General features: G+C 42.9%; 1 protein-coding gene across 1 annotated transcript in view; it reads left to right on the top strand.

Annotated features, from left to right (window-relative positions):
* The window catches only part of PLB1 (phospholipase B1), an 89,101-nt gene that overhangs the window by 24,025 nt on the left and 44,228 nt on the right, over positions 1-20,848 (top strand). Inside the window, exons 12-21 of the mRNA XM_028724449.2 lie at positions 3,437-3,488; positions 5,896-5,976; positions 8,036-8,101; positions 8,853-8,953; positions 10,845-10,926; positions 13,483-13,587; positions 14,996-15,091; positions 16,800-16,871; positions 17,460-17,583; positions 20,401-20,459. Of these exons, the coding sequence (XP_028580282.2) occupies positions 3,437-3,488; positions 5,896-5,976; positions 8,036-8,101; positions 8,853-8,953; positions 10,845-10,926; positions 13,483-13,587; positions 14,996-15,091; positions 16,800-16,871; positions 17,460-17,583; positions 20,401-20,459 (838 nt within the window). The remainder of the gene's footprint in view (positions 1-3,436; positions 3,489-5,895; positions 5,977-8,035; positions 8,102-8,852; positions 8,954-10,844; positions 10,927-13,482; positions 13,588-14,995; positions 15,092-16,799; positions 16,872-17,459; positions 17,584-20,400; positions 20,460-20,848) is intronic.

Here is a 20,848-nt window from a genome sequence, read left to right as displayed (position 1 = left end):
ATGCTTTCCCCACTTTTGAACAATGATGTTTTCCTCATCTGCAGATTTAATAGATCAATATAAATGGGTTAAAAATCATTGGGAGTGTGTGATTTGTGGTGCAGCGGCAGCTCTGACTCATCCCCATATCAATTAGCCCTGTGTGAATGTGGCCCTTCATGTCAGAAGTGGACCTCCCCACTTCTGATACCCCCCCCCCCGTAGCCACTTGAACCTTCTGCACAGAGATGCTCTTTTTCTGCACAGTTAAATATTATCTAGGGGTGGCAGCATTTGAACTAGGCCTAGGTTGATTTGTCTCGAGTGTTTCTAAATGTATGTACTCACGCACAGTTTGGTTTCTTTCTGACAAGGTGCTTGGCTCTTCTCTGGTGCTTCCATCCACAGAAATAAGAGCCCCCTCTCACCTTGGAAAAACAGGGAATCCTTGTATGTCAGTCACAGTTTGTACCATACGCATTGATGCCACATAATAACAGTAATTTCACCGAGGTGATAGCACACAATAACAGAGCGCTGAGCTGATCACTCCAGCAGTTATCACCACCACCGTTGCTTTTTGAAATTCATTATCTCTGCCGGCAGAATCCTTGCAGTTATCTGTTCCACTGGCACACAATATCATTCACGCATCAAGGGTTTAGCTCCCTCCCTCCATCCCTGTGAAGGGAGATTATTAAGTAACAAAGCTGTCTGTCCTGAACACTCCTTTCCCTTGACCTGCTTCATTGCAACCCTTCAGGATAGAATTGTAGAGTCGGAAGGGACTCCAAGGTTCATGTAATCCAACCACCTGCAATGCAGGAATCTCAACTAAAGCATCCAGTGCAACTTTGCACTGTGGCAAACATAGCAAAAACGGACAACTCGCTGCTGGGTTATCCATTACAAGGGCCAGCTCCAGGTTTGGGGGAGAGCCCTTGGTAAGATGGTACCCAAAGAAACCCACAAACAGATACTGCTGCAAGTGGCCCAGTGCTGCAGAAAGGACCCAATCCTCCTGTGAGTGGTTAAGCTTGATGCCCCGGGGCTGCCACTTTTCCTCCCTAGCAGCAGCAGGTCTGCAGCGGCTCCTTTCAGCTGTCCTGATGCATAGTGATCCTGGAGAAGAGGCAAGAGTCCAAACAAGGTGGTGGGAGGCAGGCCCAGGACCGTCTTGGCTGGCTTCGTGCCAGGCTGAGGTCAGGACCCTGGGACAAAATTCTTCATTTATTTCATAAAATTTAGGCACCACTTGATTGATTTTTTTAATAATAATAATAATAATAATAATAATACACACATCAAAGTGGTTTACAAAAAGAAGTAAATCACAGAATTATTGGTGGAAACAGTTAAAAGTTATTTGAAACATTCAAAAATAAAATAAAATCCGTGATAAACTAAAAGCAGATTAAAACACCATCATTTTGCATATCTGGGTGGACTTGTCTAAGCAAAAATGTTTAGATGTTTAACCCCCCCACAACATGCTGAGTATGCCACATGTTCAAAGATGACAAAACAGGATGCTAGTTTCAGAACCCGGCAAAACTGACTTGTACCACGGAGTTAGTGACCTGCATGCCTTCTTGAAACGCAGCCAGAAGAAGCATTCCCTGTGTGCTGCTGCTACCACACAACTGTTATTAAAAGAGGCATAGTATCTCAGGATGCTACAAGCTTAGCTTAGCTGCTGCTCCCTCTAACAACCTGGAGGAAGGAGTTGGCATAATGCTCATTAGATTTGCACATTACAGAAAACTAGGACTCCAAATACCACAGGGGATGGGATGAAAATTCAAAATGTCCTTGATAAATTGGAGCACTGGTTGTTTGCAAAATTATACATAAGATTTAACCTGTTTCTTTTCCCAAAAGTATTACAAATGCATAAATTTAAAATGGGCATGGTCAAAGTGGGATGGCTAGGACAGGGATCATTAAACATGATGTCCTCTAGGTATTGTTGATCTCCAGCTCCCATTAGCCTCAGCCAGCATAGCCAGTGGTGAGGATGATGGGAACTGTAGCCCAACAACAGGAAGGTCAAAGGTTAGCTACCCCTGGGTTAGCCTATAATGCTACCGAGAAGCATTGTGAGGCTATGCTGAATCACGAGGGCAGATTCCCACATCTGAGCCAGTAACACAATGCATAGGGTCACATTTACTTTTTGCAGGCTCAGAACAGCTTGACATGGAGTGATATGCAAAAAGGCATGCAAAGCTCTGTGGGTTGTGTCAGCCCACCCAGGGCTGCCTCTGCACATAGCAATGGCTATTTTAGCTGGAGGCCAGTCACAGGTGTGGCTCCTGCCAGTGGTGGCTGCAAAAATCAACTCTGAGTCATCAGTGCAGCACTGCTGTAAGTGAGGCAAAGGCCATTTTTGACAGCACGAACAGAAGTGTTGCATGCAAGCCACTGGATTTAATTGTGCTGTTAGATTACCATTATCATCTCTCCCAGCTCAGTTAGATGACAATAGCTGGAGATAATATTTCAGGCCTACAGCTGATATCATGCAACCCTGAATTTATCCCGATAGAAGCTGATGCTTGGGTGAGAGACGTCTGTTTTCTGTTCCTGGCCCCAGGCAGCGATCCACTTTTGCATGTGGCAGGGAATTGCATGCATGGATAGAGCTGCTATTCCATGGGCACATCCCATTGTGGGAATCCTACTGCACACAGAAAAGCAGAGCAGTTCCACGGCTCGGCATTCCTTGTGTGCCAACACATGTGGGATCATTCTCAGAAAGAGTAAAGGTAAAGGTACCCCTGCCCGTATGGGCCAGTCTTGACAGACTCTAGGGTTGTGCGCCCATCTCACTCAAGAGACCGGGGGCCAGCGCTGTCCGGAGACACCTCCGGGTCACGTGGCCAGCGTGACATCGCTGCTCTGGCGAGCCAGAGCCGCACACGGAAACGCTGTTTACCTTCCCGCTAGTAAGCGGTCCCTATTTATCTACTTGCACCCGGGAGTGCTTTCGAACTGCTAGGTTGGCAGGCGCTGGGACCGAACAACGGGAGCGCACCCCGCCGCAGGGATTCGAACCGCCGACCTTTCGATCGGCAAGCCCTAGGCGCTGAGGCTTTTACCCACAGCGCCACCCGCGTCCCCTCAGAAAGATTAGCATTGCACAAATCGGCAGGCCAGAGCTGTTGATGCGATCCTGCCTGTGCAAGGTGTCCCATATGCAGAAACGGGCACAGTAGTCATGACTTGTCTGCCCTCTGAGACTGGCTATTTGAACATTAAAGCAAGTTTAAGGATGTTTTCAAAGTTCTTTGTGCACTGTCTGTTGAATGAAGTGGCTTTGGGGGGTGGGATTTATGGACACAGGCCATTACCATTTGAATTAGTTTTCCTGTTACCATATTCCTTGGAACGACACTCCCAATGGCTATACTGATCACAAAATTCTAATCACTTGCCTTATGTTTTTTATATTTAGAGGCCTCCTATCTCAAGCTAGAAGGCTAATAGACTTGATGAAGACTGATTCTGTGAGTTTCTGTTAATGCAAGCCTTTCTTTTCTTAATGGGTTGCATTATCTTACGCGATTTCGCAAGGGATGGGAAGGGGAGGTTAAGGTCTTAAGGATGGAATGAAGGGTTCACTTTTTAATCATATGGAAATGAAAAACACATAGAAATGGCTCACAAGGGATCCTTGACTAATTGTGTAATACGTTTTTCTTTTCTTTTCTTTAAAAAAAATGATTTGAATATAAATACCCAGAAAAACTGCAGATAAAAGCCATATTCGTAGAAGAGGCACCCCCTCCTATTCTCACACAAGAGGGAATGCTTTTTTATTTTTATTTTTAAAAAAACCTGTGGTGCCTGCTGTGATATATGCAGCCACCATCTAAAACTGGGATGGCAACCCTATGGTCTTCCAGACATGATTGAACTCAAACTCCCATCATCTCTATTCGGCGTGGCTGATGGTCAAGAATGATGGGAATTCTGGAGGGCCACGGAATCTCTATCCCTGATTTAAAAACATAGAAAATATTCTTCCCCGCCCCTTTAAAATTATTGTCTTTAATTTTTCCATAAAATTTTAGTCATGAAGATATGATGTATGAAGATATAATCTGGGAAGGGTTTGCTATTTCTCGTGCTGCCTACCATGCATTGCTGCAGCAACACAACATCTTCCAAACAGAGTAGATTTTTTTTTTTAAAAGGATGCAGATGCTGATGCAGTTCATTAATACTGCTAGTAGTTCAAAAAAGCCAGAAGATGCAATGGCCAAGGTGTGGGCTGGCATGCAGGAGTGAGAGAAGAGCTCTGACAGATACGACTGATATGAGTGCTGGTGGTCAGATTTCTGAACCCTTTTTGAATATGGATATTAGGATTTACATATCTGAATTAGCATGCTTTGGGCTGCTACGGTACTGCTTCAAGAGGGTGCCCAGAATGCCACTATTTTGCGGGAGAAATTTAGGAGCATACCAGAACTATAGTTTATTGCAGTGAATAAAGCACTCTGTTGCCCGAGCATGACAATTTTTAAAAAAAACACACAACAGAAAACAAAAAACAAAGGACTTTTTGCAGTTAGGAAAGTGACAGGGAAATGCCCTGAAGCGTGTGGGATGAGCAAATGATTCACAGGAAGACACGTAAACACCCTGCAAGCAGTTCAGGCTGAGTGCTCATTGTTGTATAACTGCCCCACAAAGAAATCAGAATGATTGCTAAATAAAAAGAAGACAGGACATAATCCAACTACCACCTAAGTGTTGTGTATGCAAATCAGTATAAATGCTTGATAAACAAGATGTCTGGTGGAGTCCCTAGTGGCTCAGCAGTACACATCAGGAAAAACAGTAAACCAACTATTAAAACAGATGGGATGCCAGATGCTTCAACATGTAACTATTTAACAAGACATATATACTTAGATTAGTTATATACCAGTTTAATCATTCTAGTATCCTGCAAAGAACCCTGGGAATTTTAGTTTTGTTCTGAAGCTTAGAATTCATACATCTCCTGGGAAAAGGGGAGTGCTGCTAAACCAATTATGTAAATATGTACTATATAGGACCCCTGGATGGTTAAGTCCAGTCAAAGGTGACTATGGGGTGCGGTGCTCATCTCACCATATGTGTTAAGTAACTCACATTGTTGCCAGTTTGGGCTGCTCAAGAAGGACCAAGCATCACTGCGGTCCAGCGATGCAGCTGCCAGGTGTGTGCCTGCAAATCATTTGTGCATTTAATAAGATGCATGGGAAAAGTTAAAAGCAACCCATCAAACTCCCCTGAACCTTCTGAGGTTGCATTAAATCACTGCAGAGAAATTGGGTTGACAGATTTCTGTTTTCGTTCCAATGTTCTGTTTCTACAGTACAAGGTGCTGAAGCGTAACCAATGATGTCGTTGCCCCAGGAGGTCAGCCTGGCGACTAGTAGCTCTCCAAAGGCCTTGCAACCTGTGATCCTTTAGCTGGCAGCCCTGGAGATTGAGCCTAAAACTTTAAACATGCAGGCAATATCCCTTGTTACTGAGCTGCAGCTCTTTGGCAGTGGTGTGCCTAGCATGCTTCTGCCCTAAGAGCAATTGTACTTCTTAAAAATGGAGATCTGGAGCCCAGTTCCTAATGTGACAGTATACAACTAGGCACGTAGGTGACACTATAGTAGCATTAGTGATTTGAAATAGGCCACTGCAAAGTGAACCTGTGATTTTTTTGTTTTGTTTTATATAACCATGTGGCGCATAAAGACCTAATTTAAGATTGCTGCCCTGGTTTCCTAGGTTCTGTAAAAGTCCAAAGGAATAAGCTGACTGTGCCCCTAAAAGAGCAATTTAATTAATCCTTCTAGGCTGTTGACGCAAGTATTTTTGCTTCTTGCTTTTCATTATGTTTCATCTTCTTTGTCTTTAATGTAGAAAATAAATTTCCAAGAAGACTGGAAACTTGTAACAATTTTCATAGGAGGGAATGACTTGTGTGACCATTGCAAAGATCCTGTAAGTTTCCAAGACATTATTTTAAAAGTGTTTTTCTCTGTTCACCCTATACAACACCCAGCAAGAAAATCTTACTTGTGTATCTGAGTGCTCATCCATAAATATTCCTAAGTGGTAATGGTGCAGACACCCTGGGGATACATCTACACAGGATCTGTCCTTCACATTATTTAATATAATATTGGAATGACTCCATGTTATCTCTGTCCCGCTGAGTAATGTTCGGGTTTAGGTCTGGTCCTACCATTAGGCAGAGTGAGGCTATCACCTCAGGTGGCAGATGTTGAGGAGCAAGTGGTGGCAGCTCCTCTGGCAGCTCCTTCTGAGCTCCCCAGGCCTTTCTTCCTGTTGGAGGACAGAGCTGTGTTATGCCACATGGTTTGTATTGCACTTCTAAGAGCCTACTGTGTCAGGTTTGGTGGCAGACTCTGTTCAGTTACTAGTAATGAAATAAGATTGCCACTTGCTAGTCTATTCAGCTTCTGCCCAAACATTCCTGGTTTGCTTTCTCTGTGGGGCAGGCGAGAGCAACAAGCCATCTGAACTGGGATTGTTTCTCCCGAACAAATCACGATCACTAGCCAATGTGAAATCATATTTTGTTGCTGACTTGCTGATCATGATTTGTTAGGGAGAACAAAACACGATCAAGGTTTGGACACCATGACAACCCAAAGCTTCATGGCTAACTGAAGAAGAGCAATTGGACACTGTGAGCTGGCTTGGCTTATCTTCATGTGATAGTGGAGTTAATGTCAGATGGGTTTAAGCATCTAGTCATGTCACCTTCTCTGTGGTGGGACCTAGAGGTCATTCAACCTGAAGATGATATCACACAAAAGCATATCTTTGAGAACTTTATTGTTGTGACCTCATCTTAAAGATAGCTTTCTCTTGATAAAGTCAAAAGTTTAGATAACGGATATATAGATAATTTAATAATAGAACACTTATCATGCCATGGATCCAGCAAATCTGAAAATCTGCCACTTCCTCTAAGCCCTACTGCAGTCCTTCAGATCAACCAAGAGCGGCAGGTTAGCATACCAGGTTAGCACAGGGAGAAAGAGGGTGGCTGTTCCACAGCTGTGAAACTCTCGTCCCTTTTATGGGCACCACAACCTTTAGAAATATTGTCAAAATATTCAAGGCTGCAACTGTGGATGGCACCTTAAGAATAATCAGGTTATTTGCAGGTTACTTGCAAGCAGGTTATTTGCAACCTTATCAGGTTATTTACACGTGAAAGGGCTTCTAGAAGAAGAAGAGGAGTTTGGATTTGATATCCCACTTTATCACTACCCGAAGGAGTCTCAAAGCAGCTAACATTCTCCTTTCCCTTCCTCCCCCACAAACACTCTGTGAGGTGAGTGGGGCTGAGAGACTTCAGAGAAGTGTGACTGGCCCAAGGTCACCCAGCAGCTGCATGTGGAGGAGCGGAGACGCGAACCCGGTTCACCAGATTACGAGTCTACCGCTCTTAACCACTACACCACACTGGCTCTATGTGGACTTAGGGCTCCCAGTCTCTTCATGCAGCATCGACTTCCTCATTCACTTCTGTGGCCAAGGCAGCTCCATCATACACATGTCCCGTTGTTCATACAATTGTTCATGCAATGTAAGTGGTAGAGTTAACAAATGGAGCTCTGCGTGACTGTTTGCCATTACCAATCATTATCCACCTTTAGGACTGAGTGGATTGAAGTTTAGTTCTGAATGCCTACCTGGAACCCTAAATGTTTGCAATGCAACACAAGTGTTGCGCTGATGCACTGATAGCTTTGCCCCAAACAACCCCATGTTCAGTTTGCCGGTGCAGCAAATCTTACATCTGCTTCTCACGTGATGCTTTGTTCTCAAGTTCCTAATCTCAGAATTTCTTACTTATTATGTCAGTTTTAAAAGGTGTGCACTCTCATATAAATTTCCCCTTAAAATATGAATGAATAATGAAGTTACTGGGAAAGAAATGAAGGCTATGAGCAGGTCATTGTGCATACAACTCACCTCCACTCCCCCCCCCCCCCGCCGCCCGTTTTTTTCTTTCATACTATAGGTACTTTATTCTGCTGAAAATTTTGTAAGCAATATACAGGCTGCTTTGGACATACTCCATAAAGAGGTATGAAAGGACACTTTGCCAGTGGGGCTGGTAGGGGGAAGTAATGAGATGTTGATTTACTAGTAGTGGAATAGGTTACTCTAGAACATGAAATTATTTTATTTATTTACTATGGGAATTCAAAACTGGAGGATTCTCAAGACCCCAGGAGCTGCCAAATTTGACTATTGGGCTATATTTGGCTTGGGGGGGGGTCACACATTGTTAGAGAACTTACTTAAATGAGATTTTGCCACAGGCTGAATGATATGCAGGTGATTGTGCATTGTGAACACACCATTTAAACGATATTTCTCCATTGCAAGAGTGTGGTGTATCACACCTCAGTTTTATGCATCCAGGCACCCATCTAGTTCTTGGTAACACGCAATAACATCAAACCACTGAAATGAAACTCTTCTCATTCTTGGTTTGGAAACTTCTCTCGGCAGGACCATTGTCTATGAATTGCATAGTACAGCCCCTTCCATTACAGATAAGGACCTAGCTTTGACAATCTTCCTCCCTACGACTTCAGTGGCACTTAAGCTTTTAAGGACTAACGTATCAAGGAAGAGCTCTTCAGCCTGAATTAGGGATCCCTGAATGATTGGGGGCAGGGGGTGGCAACTGTCCTGCCAATAATTTCATCAGTTCAGTGTGTACTGTGCAGGCTGGGTCAGTGGACGATGAATATGTTATATTGATCACAAGGCCAAATGTACTAAGAAGCTGGTACTGCCTATTGCATTTTGCACCTACCTTTTGGCAGGTTCCTCGTACATTTGTGAACCTGGTCTCCATCCTTCACATAACAACTCTGAGGAAATTGTATCAAGACAAGAGAGTTTACTGCCCGAGACTCCTCATGAGGTAGGGGATTGACTTCTCATTTTCCTACAGTTCAGGAAACCCTGCAATATATCTGATTGAGGGACCTATTTTCCACGTTCCATCCGTGGGTGAACTGCATTACACATGTGTAAAAGAAGGTGCACCTGTTATCAACACTATTATTTTGCTTCTTGAGGCACTTTCAATTATTTTACTTCAAGTTTGGTTGGATGGTCATTGTCAACGTACTGTTGCTTAATATTTTATCTTATTTCAATATTGTATTACAGATTTTAAATTTTTTATGTATGCCACACTGAAATCCATAAAACTGTGGTGTCTGTTTGTCTATCTATCTGTTTATCTATAGGTGTGTGTTCTATATTCTAGAGTTACTGGCAGTCATGGAATTACTACTATAGATATATAGACACACACACACACACACACATGCAGATATAAAATATTATCTTGACTTCCAGATATAAAGAACTATGCCCATCAGTTTACATCCTAGATTACTGTTCATAATGAATAGCAACCACTGTACAGAGAAAGTAGTTAGTGCCAAATACAGTTCTGCAGCTCAGAGTGTTTGAGAAACATGTGAAATTTTATTGCCTTGCAAATTGAAATGCATTGCAATGGCAGTGAAGCTAGTATCCACCAAGAAGGAGTCTGCATAAATCACTGTGTGCTTGGCTTGAAGCCAGCCTGATTACTCTTCTTGCCTTCCTAACCCCTGCATTCCTGCACATAATGAATCAGGGCATTCGGGAAGGATAGAAAAGGTCACAGATATCTTCAGATAATCGTTTTTCTAAGGGATCAGAGGAACTCATCTTTAATCTCTTAGGCTCTCGTCCCAGTCCTTGTCTAGTTATTAGAATCTTGCGATAAGCCTGTGCTTGCAGCAAATGACATTTGTTAAAGAGAAGCTGTAAAGGAAACACACAAAGGCAGTACACACAGATTGCATCCAGCCTTTCTGAAACAACGAAATGCCCTGCATTCATCAAAAGGGAATGCTGATTGCACTCCAGTGTGAAAGTTGCAGAAGAAGAGACAGGGGAGATCAGTGTTTGCGGAGAGACAAATAAATGCCCTGATTGACTTAAACTATAATTCCTTTTTACATGATCAAAAGCCCAGTTAGGCTGAAGTGGTGGAAAGTGTGTGGGTTCACTGCCTCCCATGGGCGTAGCCAGGATTTTTGTGGGGGGGTGACCTTGGGGGGTGGCATAACCTCAGTATTTATTTATTTATTTATTTATTTATTTATTTATTTATTTATTTTTTATTGATTTAGGGGGAGCAGCTGCCCCTCCCTGCCCCCCCTTGGCTATGCCCGTTCCTCCAACCCTACTCTCAGCCTCCGTGTGTTGATCAGCACTGTGTCCACATACATGGCATATGTGTACACAGAGCCAACACATGGAGATCAGGAATAGCAACAAGCAGCACAATCCTGTTCCTACTCTATATGTTCAGGCTTTGTGGACCTTACCATTTGGAAAGGACTATAGCTGTTTGGAAATTTGCAAGTCTGAAGCAAGTTCAGGGATGAATTTTCTAAAATGAGAGGTTCTGTTGCTCGAGTTTTCCTGGACGTAACGCCTTCTGACTTAGAATCACAGAATTGTGGAGTTGGAAGGGTCATGTAATCCAACCCCCTGCAGTGCAGGAATCTCAGCTAAAGCATCCATGATAGATGGTCATTCAACCTCTGCTTAAAAACAACCGAGGAAGGAGAGTCCACAACCTCCTCAGACATACTGAACTGCTCTTACTGTCAAAAAGTTTTTCCTGATGTTTAGTCGGAATCTCCTATTTTGTAACTTGAAACCATTGATTCTATTCCTACCCTCCAGAGCCGGGGGAAACAAGCTTTACTGTTTGAAGAGCCATGTACCATTTCCCTCCTTTCTAGATCTCTGTGTACCTGTGTTTTGAACCCCAATGATAACTCTACTGAAATGGAGACGCTGGAGTTGTTTAACAAAAGGTATCAGGTAAGGAAACTTAATCATCTCCCCTTTCATGACATTTAGAAGCAGGTTGCCAGACCCAACTCCTCAAGTAATAGTTGCAAGCAAGCATCAAATAGATGAAACTTTCATAATGGGTTACCTCTTACGCACACTTCATTCTTACCTCATGGCCACAGCATTTTCCGCCCCCCCGTCACTGTCCAGGCAATTGGTAGCGACATCAGTGACAGTATGGAGGACAGGGGCGGGTAACACCAACTGCTCCTGCCCCATAGGCAATGGTAGTGCAAATACTCAAACCTGGGCCAATTGTTGTTGTTTTACCTACTCTGTATAACCTTTTTGACAGCAGGTTATATAGAAAAATCTAAGGGAGGTAGAAGAGCAGCAGCAGGTAAATGACCTTCATAAAGTTCTGCTAGGTGGAAGTTTCTGAGTTCTGAATTATTTATCCATGCAGTGACATTTGCTGAATAAATTTATACCTGAATTTTATGTCGCATTCTCCCCCCCATCTTCTTTTTCAGTGGAAACTAGATGAGGCATGCTTGCCTGGCCAATTTTAATATTTTAAAAATGTCACTTTTCCTTTCCTCACCTCACTTTAGTGTTTCCCTGCAGTACTGGGCATGTATTCACAGAGGTTTGTCGTAGCAACTGAGGGAAGTTGGTTACTTGGCAATGAATGAGACTTATCAGTTGCACTACAACAGAAAACAGCAGCAGCAAGACATAAGAAAGGATCTAGCATTTAATGTCTTGCGTCAGTTTCCACTGACCATGTGGAATCGTAACTAAGGGCTATAGAATATTTACCATGTTGGTATATTTCAGCAGGATCCTTCTCCATTTTTGGTTTGTAAGCTTTTCTGGGTTGACACTTTCTCCAGTCACTGACCCCATAGTCTCTGCTGAGCATCCGTCCCTGATGTGTCACATGTTCCTTCCAATCAACCTCTGCTAGAGAAAGGAAGTCTATTGCCTCTTTATCAGGTCTTTCACGACACAACAGAACTAAATTTAGAAGGTTAATCCAACATATTTAGTCACAAGCCATGTTCTAACGCCATCTTATTATCCTATTTTGCCATGTTGTCTTGGTGCTTACCGCAGTCTTCCTAAGCCTTAAGCCTAGGATGCCCAGAATACAAAATCTCTGGTATAATATTGAAAAGAATTATATGTCACCTTCTCTACTAAATACTGCAGAAAGGACAAATAGACTTGAAAAGACAGAGGAGCTGCTGTGTGCTCAAATAAGTATTAGGTGACCTGGTTAGAGGCAAATGAAGATTAAGCAAAGGATTCAGGAAGGACATGTGTTTGGGGGCTTTGAAATGTGGTTTAGTAGGACAGTGAACAAAAGCAGTGTGGAGGGAGGAAGGGGAGCTGCAGGAGAATAGAAAATGGATTGGAACAGTCTGCAATTAAGAAAAGGGAATCTTTTTTTTTTACCAGGGATTTCAATGGGAGAACTCTGATACCATAAGAGAGAGCTGCTATAGTGCAGCAGCTGAGAGTGTGAAGCCTGAGGAAATCTGTACAGGAAATCTGTAATTAGATCTTCCACCTTGGTTATTAGCTAAAAGTCACCTATGGTGGGCTGGCTCCCGCCCCCCAGAGCATCCACATCCCCCCCCCTCTCTCTCTGTCTTCCTGCTGCTCTTGGGAGGGGGACTAATGTAATATGCTGATTTTTCTTTGGGGTGGGGGTATCTTTCTGCAAACACTGGCATCTCCCTAAGTCTGAAGAACTGAGTTCACTAGCAAAGTATATATGCACTAAGAGTTCCCCATCCCCATGCCCTAGACAATGTGCTTGCACCCTGCGTTGGCTATATCTCATTTTAAAACCCGTGTCTTTGTCACACACTAGTCTGTGTATTGGGCTTACATCTCAATAAAGCCCTGAGTGATGGTAGGAGCTAGTTCTACTGCCTGCTGTGATGTTCCTCCCTGTTGCTCTGCATCTAAAAAGAAGCCAGGCACGGCTTCGGGGAGAATAAACAAGCAAGCTGTTATGTACTGAGTTGAATAGGATCCAAAATGCAGCAGTCTGATTGGTCCTAGATCAATAGGATTCAGAATGCAGCAGTCTGATTGGTCCTAGAACAATAGGATTCAGAATGCAACAGTCTGATTGGTCCACAGGAGCCACCCAATCCAGCTCCAGGTGGAAGTGAATCAGCGACCTGATTGGCCTACCAGAGAATCCCGGAATTAGCCAATCACGTGGGGCCCATTGTGTAAATAATGTATATAAAGCAGTCATTCTGAGGGAACTTCCATTCCTCCTCACCACTATGAGCTGAATAAAGAGCATGAAATCCACTCTCGACTCTGAGTATATTTCACAAGCACTGCTCAGAGAGGCTCAGAAGGAGGCTCTCTCCAATGGTGGCTTTAGCAGCTGCCAGAATGTTGGCTGCTGTAGCCACCCAGAGTTTTATCACCACATGGAGGCTCAGTGCACTAAACCTTTTCTCTACCCAGTATTTCTTCATTGAGGTGTCTGGCTTCCATTTCTGGTTTAGCAGCCCTACTGTGGTGCAATGACTGTGGGTTTTGCTTTGCTAGGAGGGAATTCATGGCTTAGTCGAGAGCGGAAGGTATGACGCGAAGGAAGATTTCACAGTGGTTGTGCAACCGTTTTTTGAAGAAGTGAGAATGCCGGAGACTCCGGTAAAGTACAAAATTGCATGTATACATGTGTTTTGCTTTAAACTGTTAATTTACCATCCACGTTCCCAACATTTATAGCTCCTTTAAATAGGAATAAGTTGTCATGGTACATATTTCCACATGACTACGTGTCATAGGAACCTTTCGCCACATAACATTGGTCTGTGAACAGCTTGTATTCACACTAACTTGGTGAATTTGTGCACACACACACACACACACACACACACTCCTGTGTGAAATGGGGAGGGGTTTGGACAAGACCAAGTTAATGGTCTCAGGATGCCTACAAATGTTCTCTAACACAGGCACATCCTTTGTTGATGAAAGTACTGGATGTCCCAATAAAACTGTTTTGGAGGAGATGATTCATTCTGATTTCCCACTCTAGTCAGGGCAGCTAGCTAGGTGTGAGTAAAGAACAGTGGACTGCCATTTGAGTAAAAGACTAAGAAAGGATCGGAGACAAAACAGAGACAGAAAGCCGAATTCAGAGCCATAATATAATAGCATTTTCAGGTACCTGCTGCCTCCCTCTGCCCATTGGATGTGGAAACTTTGGCTTTCCATTGCAGTGTTTAAGCTGCTTTCTTCCAAAGGAAAAACAAACCTGGATAAGTGCTGCACCGCTAGAACTTATCTGGAAAATGGAGTGAGGGTAACAATATATTCCTGGGTATGGGCAATCATTGTTCTTGTCACACATATTGCCTCCAGTCTCAGATGCTGCGATGGAATAATAATAATAATAATAATAATAATAATAATAATAATAATAATAATAATATTTATACCCTGCCTATCTGGCTGGGTTTCCCCAGCCACTCTGGGTGGCTTTCAACAGAATATTAAAATACAATGATTCAGCAAATATTAAAAGCTATATAGTACAGTGGTACCTTGGGTTACAAACACTTCAGGTTACAGACTCCGCTAACCCGGAAGTAGTACCTCAGGTTAAGAACTTTGCCCCAGGATGAGAACAGAAATCCCACGGCAGTGGCACGGCGGCAGTGGAAGGCCCCATTAGCTAAAGCGGTACCTCAGGTTAAGAATGGTTTCAGGTTAAGAACGGACCTCCGGAACGAATTAAGTTCATAACCAGAGGTACCACTGTATATAGAGAACAGCAGTGCGATGATGCAGATATTATTCAAACTATAATCCATGTGAATGGCCACTGGGCTTCTCTAAGCTTCACACAGAATTATGTCACAGACCATGTCACTTGCATATCTTTGCCATTTGGTCCCACTGTTTATTTTCTTCATGCATCATGGGCTCTGATCACCAAAAGCTTAACCCACCACAAATGTTAGTCTTTGAGGTACTACAAGGCTCTTCATTTCCCCCACCTGCCTGTCACCTTCTGAAAGCCCCATCATAAAGTGGTTGTCTCTTTCTTTAGGAAGGGTTGCCCGATTCCTCCTATTTTGCCCCAGACTGCTTCCACTTCAGCCAGAAGGGTCATTCCCAAGGTGCTCGGGCTCTGTGGAATAACATGGTAAGAAAAATCTCTCTCAGTGCAATCATCAGACCTCTAAAATCTTCCAGTGAGTGTGATTTGCACCAAAAGAACACTCCAAGAGTTGCATCATCTTGGCTGAACTTCAATGATTTTTAAAAAATATTTATTAAGTTTCCATTTTCTCAAATTTAAACAAATCCTTATTATACTCATTACATATTTGTCTCATGGCTTCCATAATTCATTATTACTTCATAGCATTTATACATTTTCCCATTTACTTTTCATTTCTTCCGTTAATCACAAATTTTTAAATAAATATAAAAAGGTACAAACATTGCAAGTTTTCTTACAACAACCCTACTAGTGTTGTTAGTTGTTTACAATTGTCCTTCAAATATTGTGCTGAACTTCAATGATTCTCCTGGCAGGTTAGGGCTAATTGAATTGTTCTCTGTGGTAGATGTTTTTACATCGCACATATTTTAAAAATTACTCATGGGAACTAGCTCTGTAAACTCCTGAAATGTGCTTAAAGAAGCTGATTGGATTGGGGCTAGAGCGGCGGTTCTCAAACTTTGTTCTCTGAGCCACATTTTCAGAATAATTTTTTTATCGCGCAGCACCACTTTTTTTTATTGCAAAGAAATACATTGGAAAACACAACTAGGGTTGTCCTCCATATCACTTGAGGCTCTTGCTATCATTTTGAAAGGATACCATTTGAGAACCACTGGGCTAGAATCTAGGCAAAAATCTTGCAAATATGGCGTTGGTTCTACCACTTGTATTCACTCAGTTACTTCTAAACCAAAAGATCAGGTTTGCTTGAGTTTTTATTTCCTCATTCTCGACTGTAGTCCAGTCACACATTCCCAAAGAGAACCAAGTTACTTCATAATAATCCAAATGCATGTGGGGAAAAGGCGCTATTCTCACCTGGCAGAGAAGCAGACACCTAGGCCTCATCCGTACTATACATTTAAAGCAGCATTATACCACTTTAAACAGCCATGGCTTCCCCCAAAGAAACCCGGGAACTTTATTTTTTGTTAAGGCTGCCAAGAGTTGTTAGAAGACCCTTGTTGCCCTCACAGAGCAATAATTCTCAGGGCGGTTTAACAGCCAATCAGCCTTCCTTCCTTCCTCATTTTATTTGTATGCTGCCTTTCCATAGTTAAAACCATGCTCAAGGCAGCTTACAACTTGGAGGGCGGAAATTACATACCGTAACTGCAAGGAACTCTGAAAATTGTAACTCTGTGAAGGTAGGGGGTCTCCTCATATCTTTCAGCACCTGTGACAAACTACATTTCCAAGGATTCTTTGCAGGGGGCAGTAAGCTGCAGGGGTTTAACGTGGTATAATACTGCTTGAAATATATGGTGCAGGGGGGGCCTTAGAAACAAATCCGCTCTATGACTATAAATGTGTTTTAATTTGATGAACGAGCAAACTGACCTGCAGGAGACATGGCCTGTGTGTGTGTGTGTTGACTCTTTGCCAAAGTCCTGTCTATTGCATTCTTCTCTCCCTTGTAATTTGCATCTTTTGCATCCTAAAGAGAAAGATGCAGCAGGATCAAATGGTGTTTTAGTTCAGAAGTCAATGTAACGATGAATCTGCAATTATGCATCGGCTTCTTCCTTCCCCCGAAGGTTATGCAGCTTATAGTGACTGACTCCCCCCTCCCTGCCTGTTTTATTCCTCATCCCATGCTGACTCTTCTTCTTCTTTGATACAGCTAGAGCCCCTTGGGGAGAAGTCAAAACTGCAAGCGCTTGAAATGATGATAACCCTCAAATGTCCAGATCAGGTAAAGCGAATCTTCTCAGGAATATGTAACAGTGTTGCTCTTATTAACTAGCTGATGCCCAGCATCATTTGATAGGTGTGTTTTTCCTTCCTTGCTTGCTCTGTCTGTTGAAGAGACAAACTAGCATCGCCGCCATCTTGTTTCTACTCTGGGGCCTATGAACTGCAGAAATTCACAAAGTGGGAAGGAAGCACACCAGGCAGCTAGTTCTCTGGTGGAGCACATGCAGCAGTGGCTTAATTCACACAAACAGTAGGATGCTGTCACAAACTGATGGAGTTGGGAAGGGGACGTTCTAGTTTTGATGGAGGAAGAGCATATGCTGTTTTCCAGACAGGCCTGAACAGCAGAGGTTGGTCCATTTTTGAGGGTGCACTGCCCCACCAACCTCAGCCAATCCCCACCTTCCTGCCTTCTTATGTACATTGGTTTATTTATTTATAAAAATATTTATATGCTGCTGTATATACACAGCAGTTTACAGCAATATAAAACTTCCTCCTCCACTGTAGCAGCTTCGTAGACATAGCTATCTCTGCTCACTAGGACAATGTCTTTATTTTGACTTGGGTTATCCCTGTTTCATAGGCCCAACCATACTTAATGACATACCGAAACAGCAACTATACCTACACCAGTGAGACCACTGCAGATTATGGAAGCCAGATGCTGTGTGAGGATAGAGCTCCATCCATCGACTTCCCTACTTCAGGTAAACTAAGATGCTTGACATCAAAGCCAGCCAAGTGAAAGTCCATCACTGTACAGTGGTACCTCAGGTTACATACGCTTCAGGTTACAGACGCCACAAACCCAGAAATAGTGCTTCAGGTTAAGAACTTTGCTTCAGGATGAGAACAGAAATCACGCGGTGGTAGCGGGAGGCCCCATTAGCTAAAGTGGTGCATATGGTTAAGAACAGTTTCAGGTTAAGAACGGACCTCCAGAATGAATTAAGTTCTTAACCCAAGATACCACTGTACTGCGTTCAGTGGAATGGTATTCTTTAAGGCAAGGAGAAATACTTGGTTTGCACAAAAGATAGAAGCCCTGTTTAAGCATTTACAACAGGAGTGGGACTCTGCTTCTACTCTGTCCCTGGTGTTACATCTCTCTTGCCATGCAGCACTCAAGCTTTGTGAGTTGAGCACATGGATCTGAAAAGGGTTTCCTTCGTGCAGGCAGCTGCTCACACACAGGGGCTCCACCCAAATTTGTGGGTGTCTTGCTTGAATGGAGCCCTACAGGCAAGCAGCTGCTTGTTCAAGTGGCTTCTTTTCCAGGTCTGTGCTCAACACATAGCAATGAAGCTGCAATGTCATGGCTAGGACTAGAAGCCCAGGCCCTGAGTGCCCTTCGTATAAATAGCGAATAGGGGTAACGTTGTGCCTTAAAGGTAAGCAGCATGATCCTTTGTGTGCTTATGTGGAAGTAACTTTCACTAAGTTCCATAGGACTTGCTCCCAGAGAAGTGCATCTAGGATTGCAGTCTAATTTATTTGCTTTTGAAAGCAAAATGATTAGCAAATAGCTCAGCAATGGAAGAGCCAGACTGAAATACCCCTGAACTTATGGGAAAGTAGTATCTGGGATACAGCAATGTCTGAGCATCTCACCAGACCATAGCTGTCAACGTTTCCCTTTTTTTAAGGGAAATTCCCTTATTCCGAATAGGATTCCTTGCAAGAAAAGGGAAAAGTTAACAGCTATGCACCAGACACAAGAGGGCAATTAAAGGCATAACGAATAGAGACACCTTCTTTCTTAAAGTAACGTGGGCCCCATTTTTTAATTATGTTAATGGCCCAAATCAAGAGCTGGTTATACCAACCACTCAATATTCTCAGTGGAGGGGTTACGTAAGGTAATATGTTTGAACGTTGAATGTGTAAGTGTATGTCTAGAGACAGCGGATAAAACAAACATCATTAGCTGTACTGCTGGATAAGTGTTTAATCGTTATTGTATTTGTATTAGTTTAAAAACCAATAAAAATTTGTTTTTTAAAAATCCTACTTCATGCATTTGCACAGCTGCTGAAGTAGGTTCTTATTTACAAAAGCATTTTTTGCAATGAGGGTATTTGCTGCACAGGGGTAGCCAATGTTGTACCTTCCAGATGTTTTGGACTACAATTCCTACCATCTCTGACCACTGGCCAAACTGACTAGAGCAGATGGGACTCACAGTCCACAAGAGCCCTATGGTGGTGATCCCTGAGTTAGTCTTTAAGGTGCCACAGGTCTCTTTGTCTTCCTGACCCTGCGGTGTGTTAGAACAGCTCCTCTCTTTCTGCAATTTGTTTGCATAACTTGCCAAAATATGATGATGTGACGCTTGCTCAGCTAGTTCATCAGCTTGCTTGCTCAGCTAGTTAGAAGGAATCATCCTTTCAGGTAATTTGCAGGCTGACTTGCTGTAAATAATTCGTTGCAACTTCAAGGCCTCATATACATTTCAGGATTTGGCTATACTTTTATAATGCTGCTAGTAGTAAATGAAGCTTGACATCCCCTTAAATACTATTAGAAGTTGCATCCTCTCCAACTCATAGTTGACATTTCATCCTACATGAAGCTTGGCTTGCTTTGTGTTGGAATACAGGTCTCCTGTGAGGTAAACTTCCTGTCCTGTGTTTTGACCACCAGATGCAAAATAAACCCAACCCATTTTCACTCTTTCCTAGAAACCTGTGAACCTTCAGATGTTAAATGGGCATAAAATAAGAGCAGGATGAGAAGCGCGGTAACACTTCAGAGTTCTCTCCTCAATCTAAATCATTATTAAGAATTAGTGCAGTTCAGGGTTAGCCAAGATGGCACCCTTAAGATGATAACTTCCATCTTCCCTGACCATGGGCCAAGCTGGCTGGCTCTGTTGGGAGTTGTACTGGAGGGCACCATGTTGCCTATCCTATACTGGGGTAGGAGATCAGTCCTGGTGCCCTGGTTACCCCACCCACAAAAGAATTAAAATCCATATGGGCTGAATACTTTGTCCCAGCACTACTTAAAATGGGTATCCCCTAAACCTCCCACCAACTTGAAAAAGTTTAGAGCACCCATATCAATATTATAACCCTTTGGTGCATGCTTAACCATTTTAGAATTATATTCCGGTGCTGTAGTATTTTTAACATTGTTCCACTTATAGAGCTGGTATCTTATAATGCATAGGAGTGCCAGATATATATGGAACACCAACTCCTTGTGTTGTACAAAGATTCAGTGCCGAACAGAATTAAACGGCCCGATCCTATCCTTTGGATCTTTTGATAATCAAAATCCTTAATGGTAGCTTAGGCATTCAGCCTCTTCACTGATAGATTGATCAGTATGTTTCTATCTTGCCCTACACGGCCATTGTTTTATTTTATACAAAACTGCTAAATTTTGTGAATCAGAGCACGTTTGATGTCTCTCAGCACTGGAGTATAAACATTCACTAATTCACATCCTATGATTAACATAATTCTCCTTCCTGTTGCAAATTTAACCACATCTTTTTCTTTCTTTCTTTTTCCTTATAGTGCATAGCTTGAAACCAGCTGACGTGCAAGTAATTGCTGCCCTGGGGGATTCCTTGACTGTAAGAAACATTGCTCCTTTTGCCATCCCCCAAAGCGAGCTGCATCACAGTTTGCTTGCTTAGACGGAGGAGGGTATTTGGCTTACATACTGGCTTGTGGCATGTAGAATACTTTAGCATGCTAAGCAGATGGAACATTTGCTACAGCCGGGGGGGGGGGGTGTCATCACTGATGGGAGATAGTGGCCACCACATTTATATGTAAGATGGCTGCATGCACCGCTCCGCACATAGATTCCCTTATTCCCAATCATCCACGTAGCTAGCCAGAGTTCTTGGTGATGGTTCCAAGCAGTGCCAGATTTACATATAAACTAAACAAGCTATAGCTTAGAGCACCACTCTCTTGGGGGCCCAAAATTGTTTTAAAGGAAAAGAAAACTGGATGT

This window comes from Podarcis muralis, chromosome 3 (assembly GCF_964188315.1).
Source record: "Podarcis muralis chromosome 3, rPodMur119.hap1.1, whole genome shotgun sequence".
Taxonomy (NCBI): Eukaryota; Metazoa; Chordata; class Lepidosauria; order Squamata; family Lacertidae; genus Podarcis; species Podarcis muralis.
This window is presented reverse-complemented; position numbering and strand designations above follow the sequence as displayed.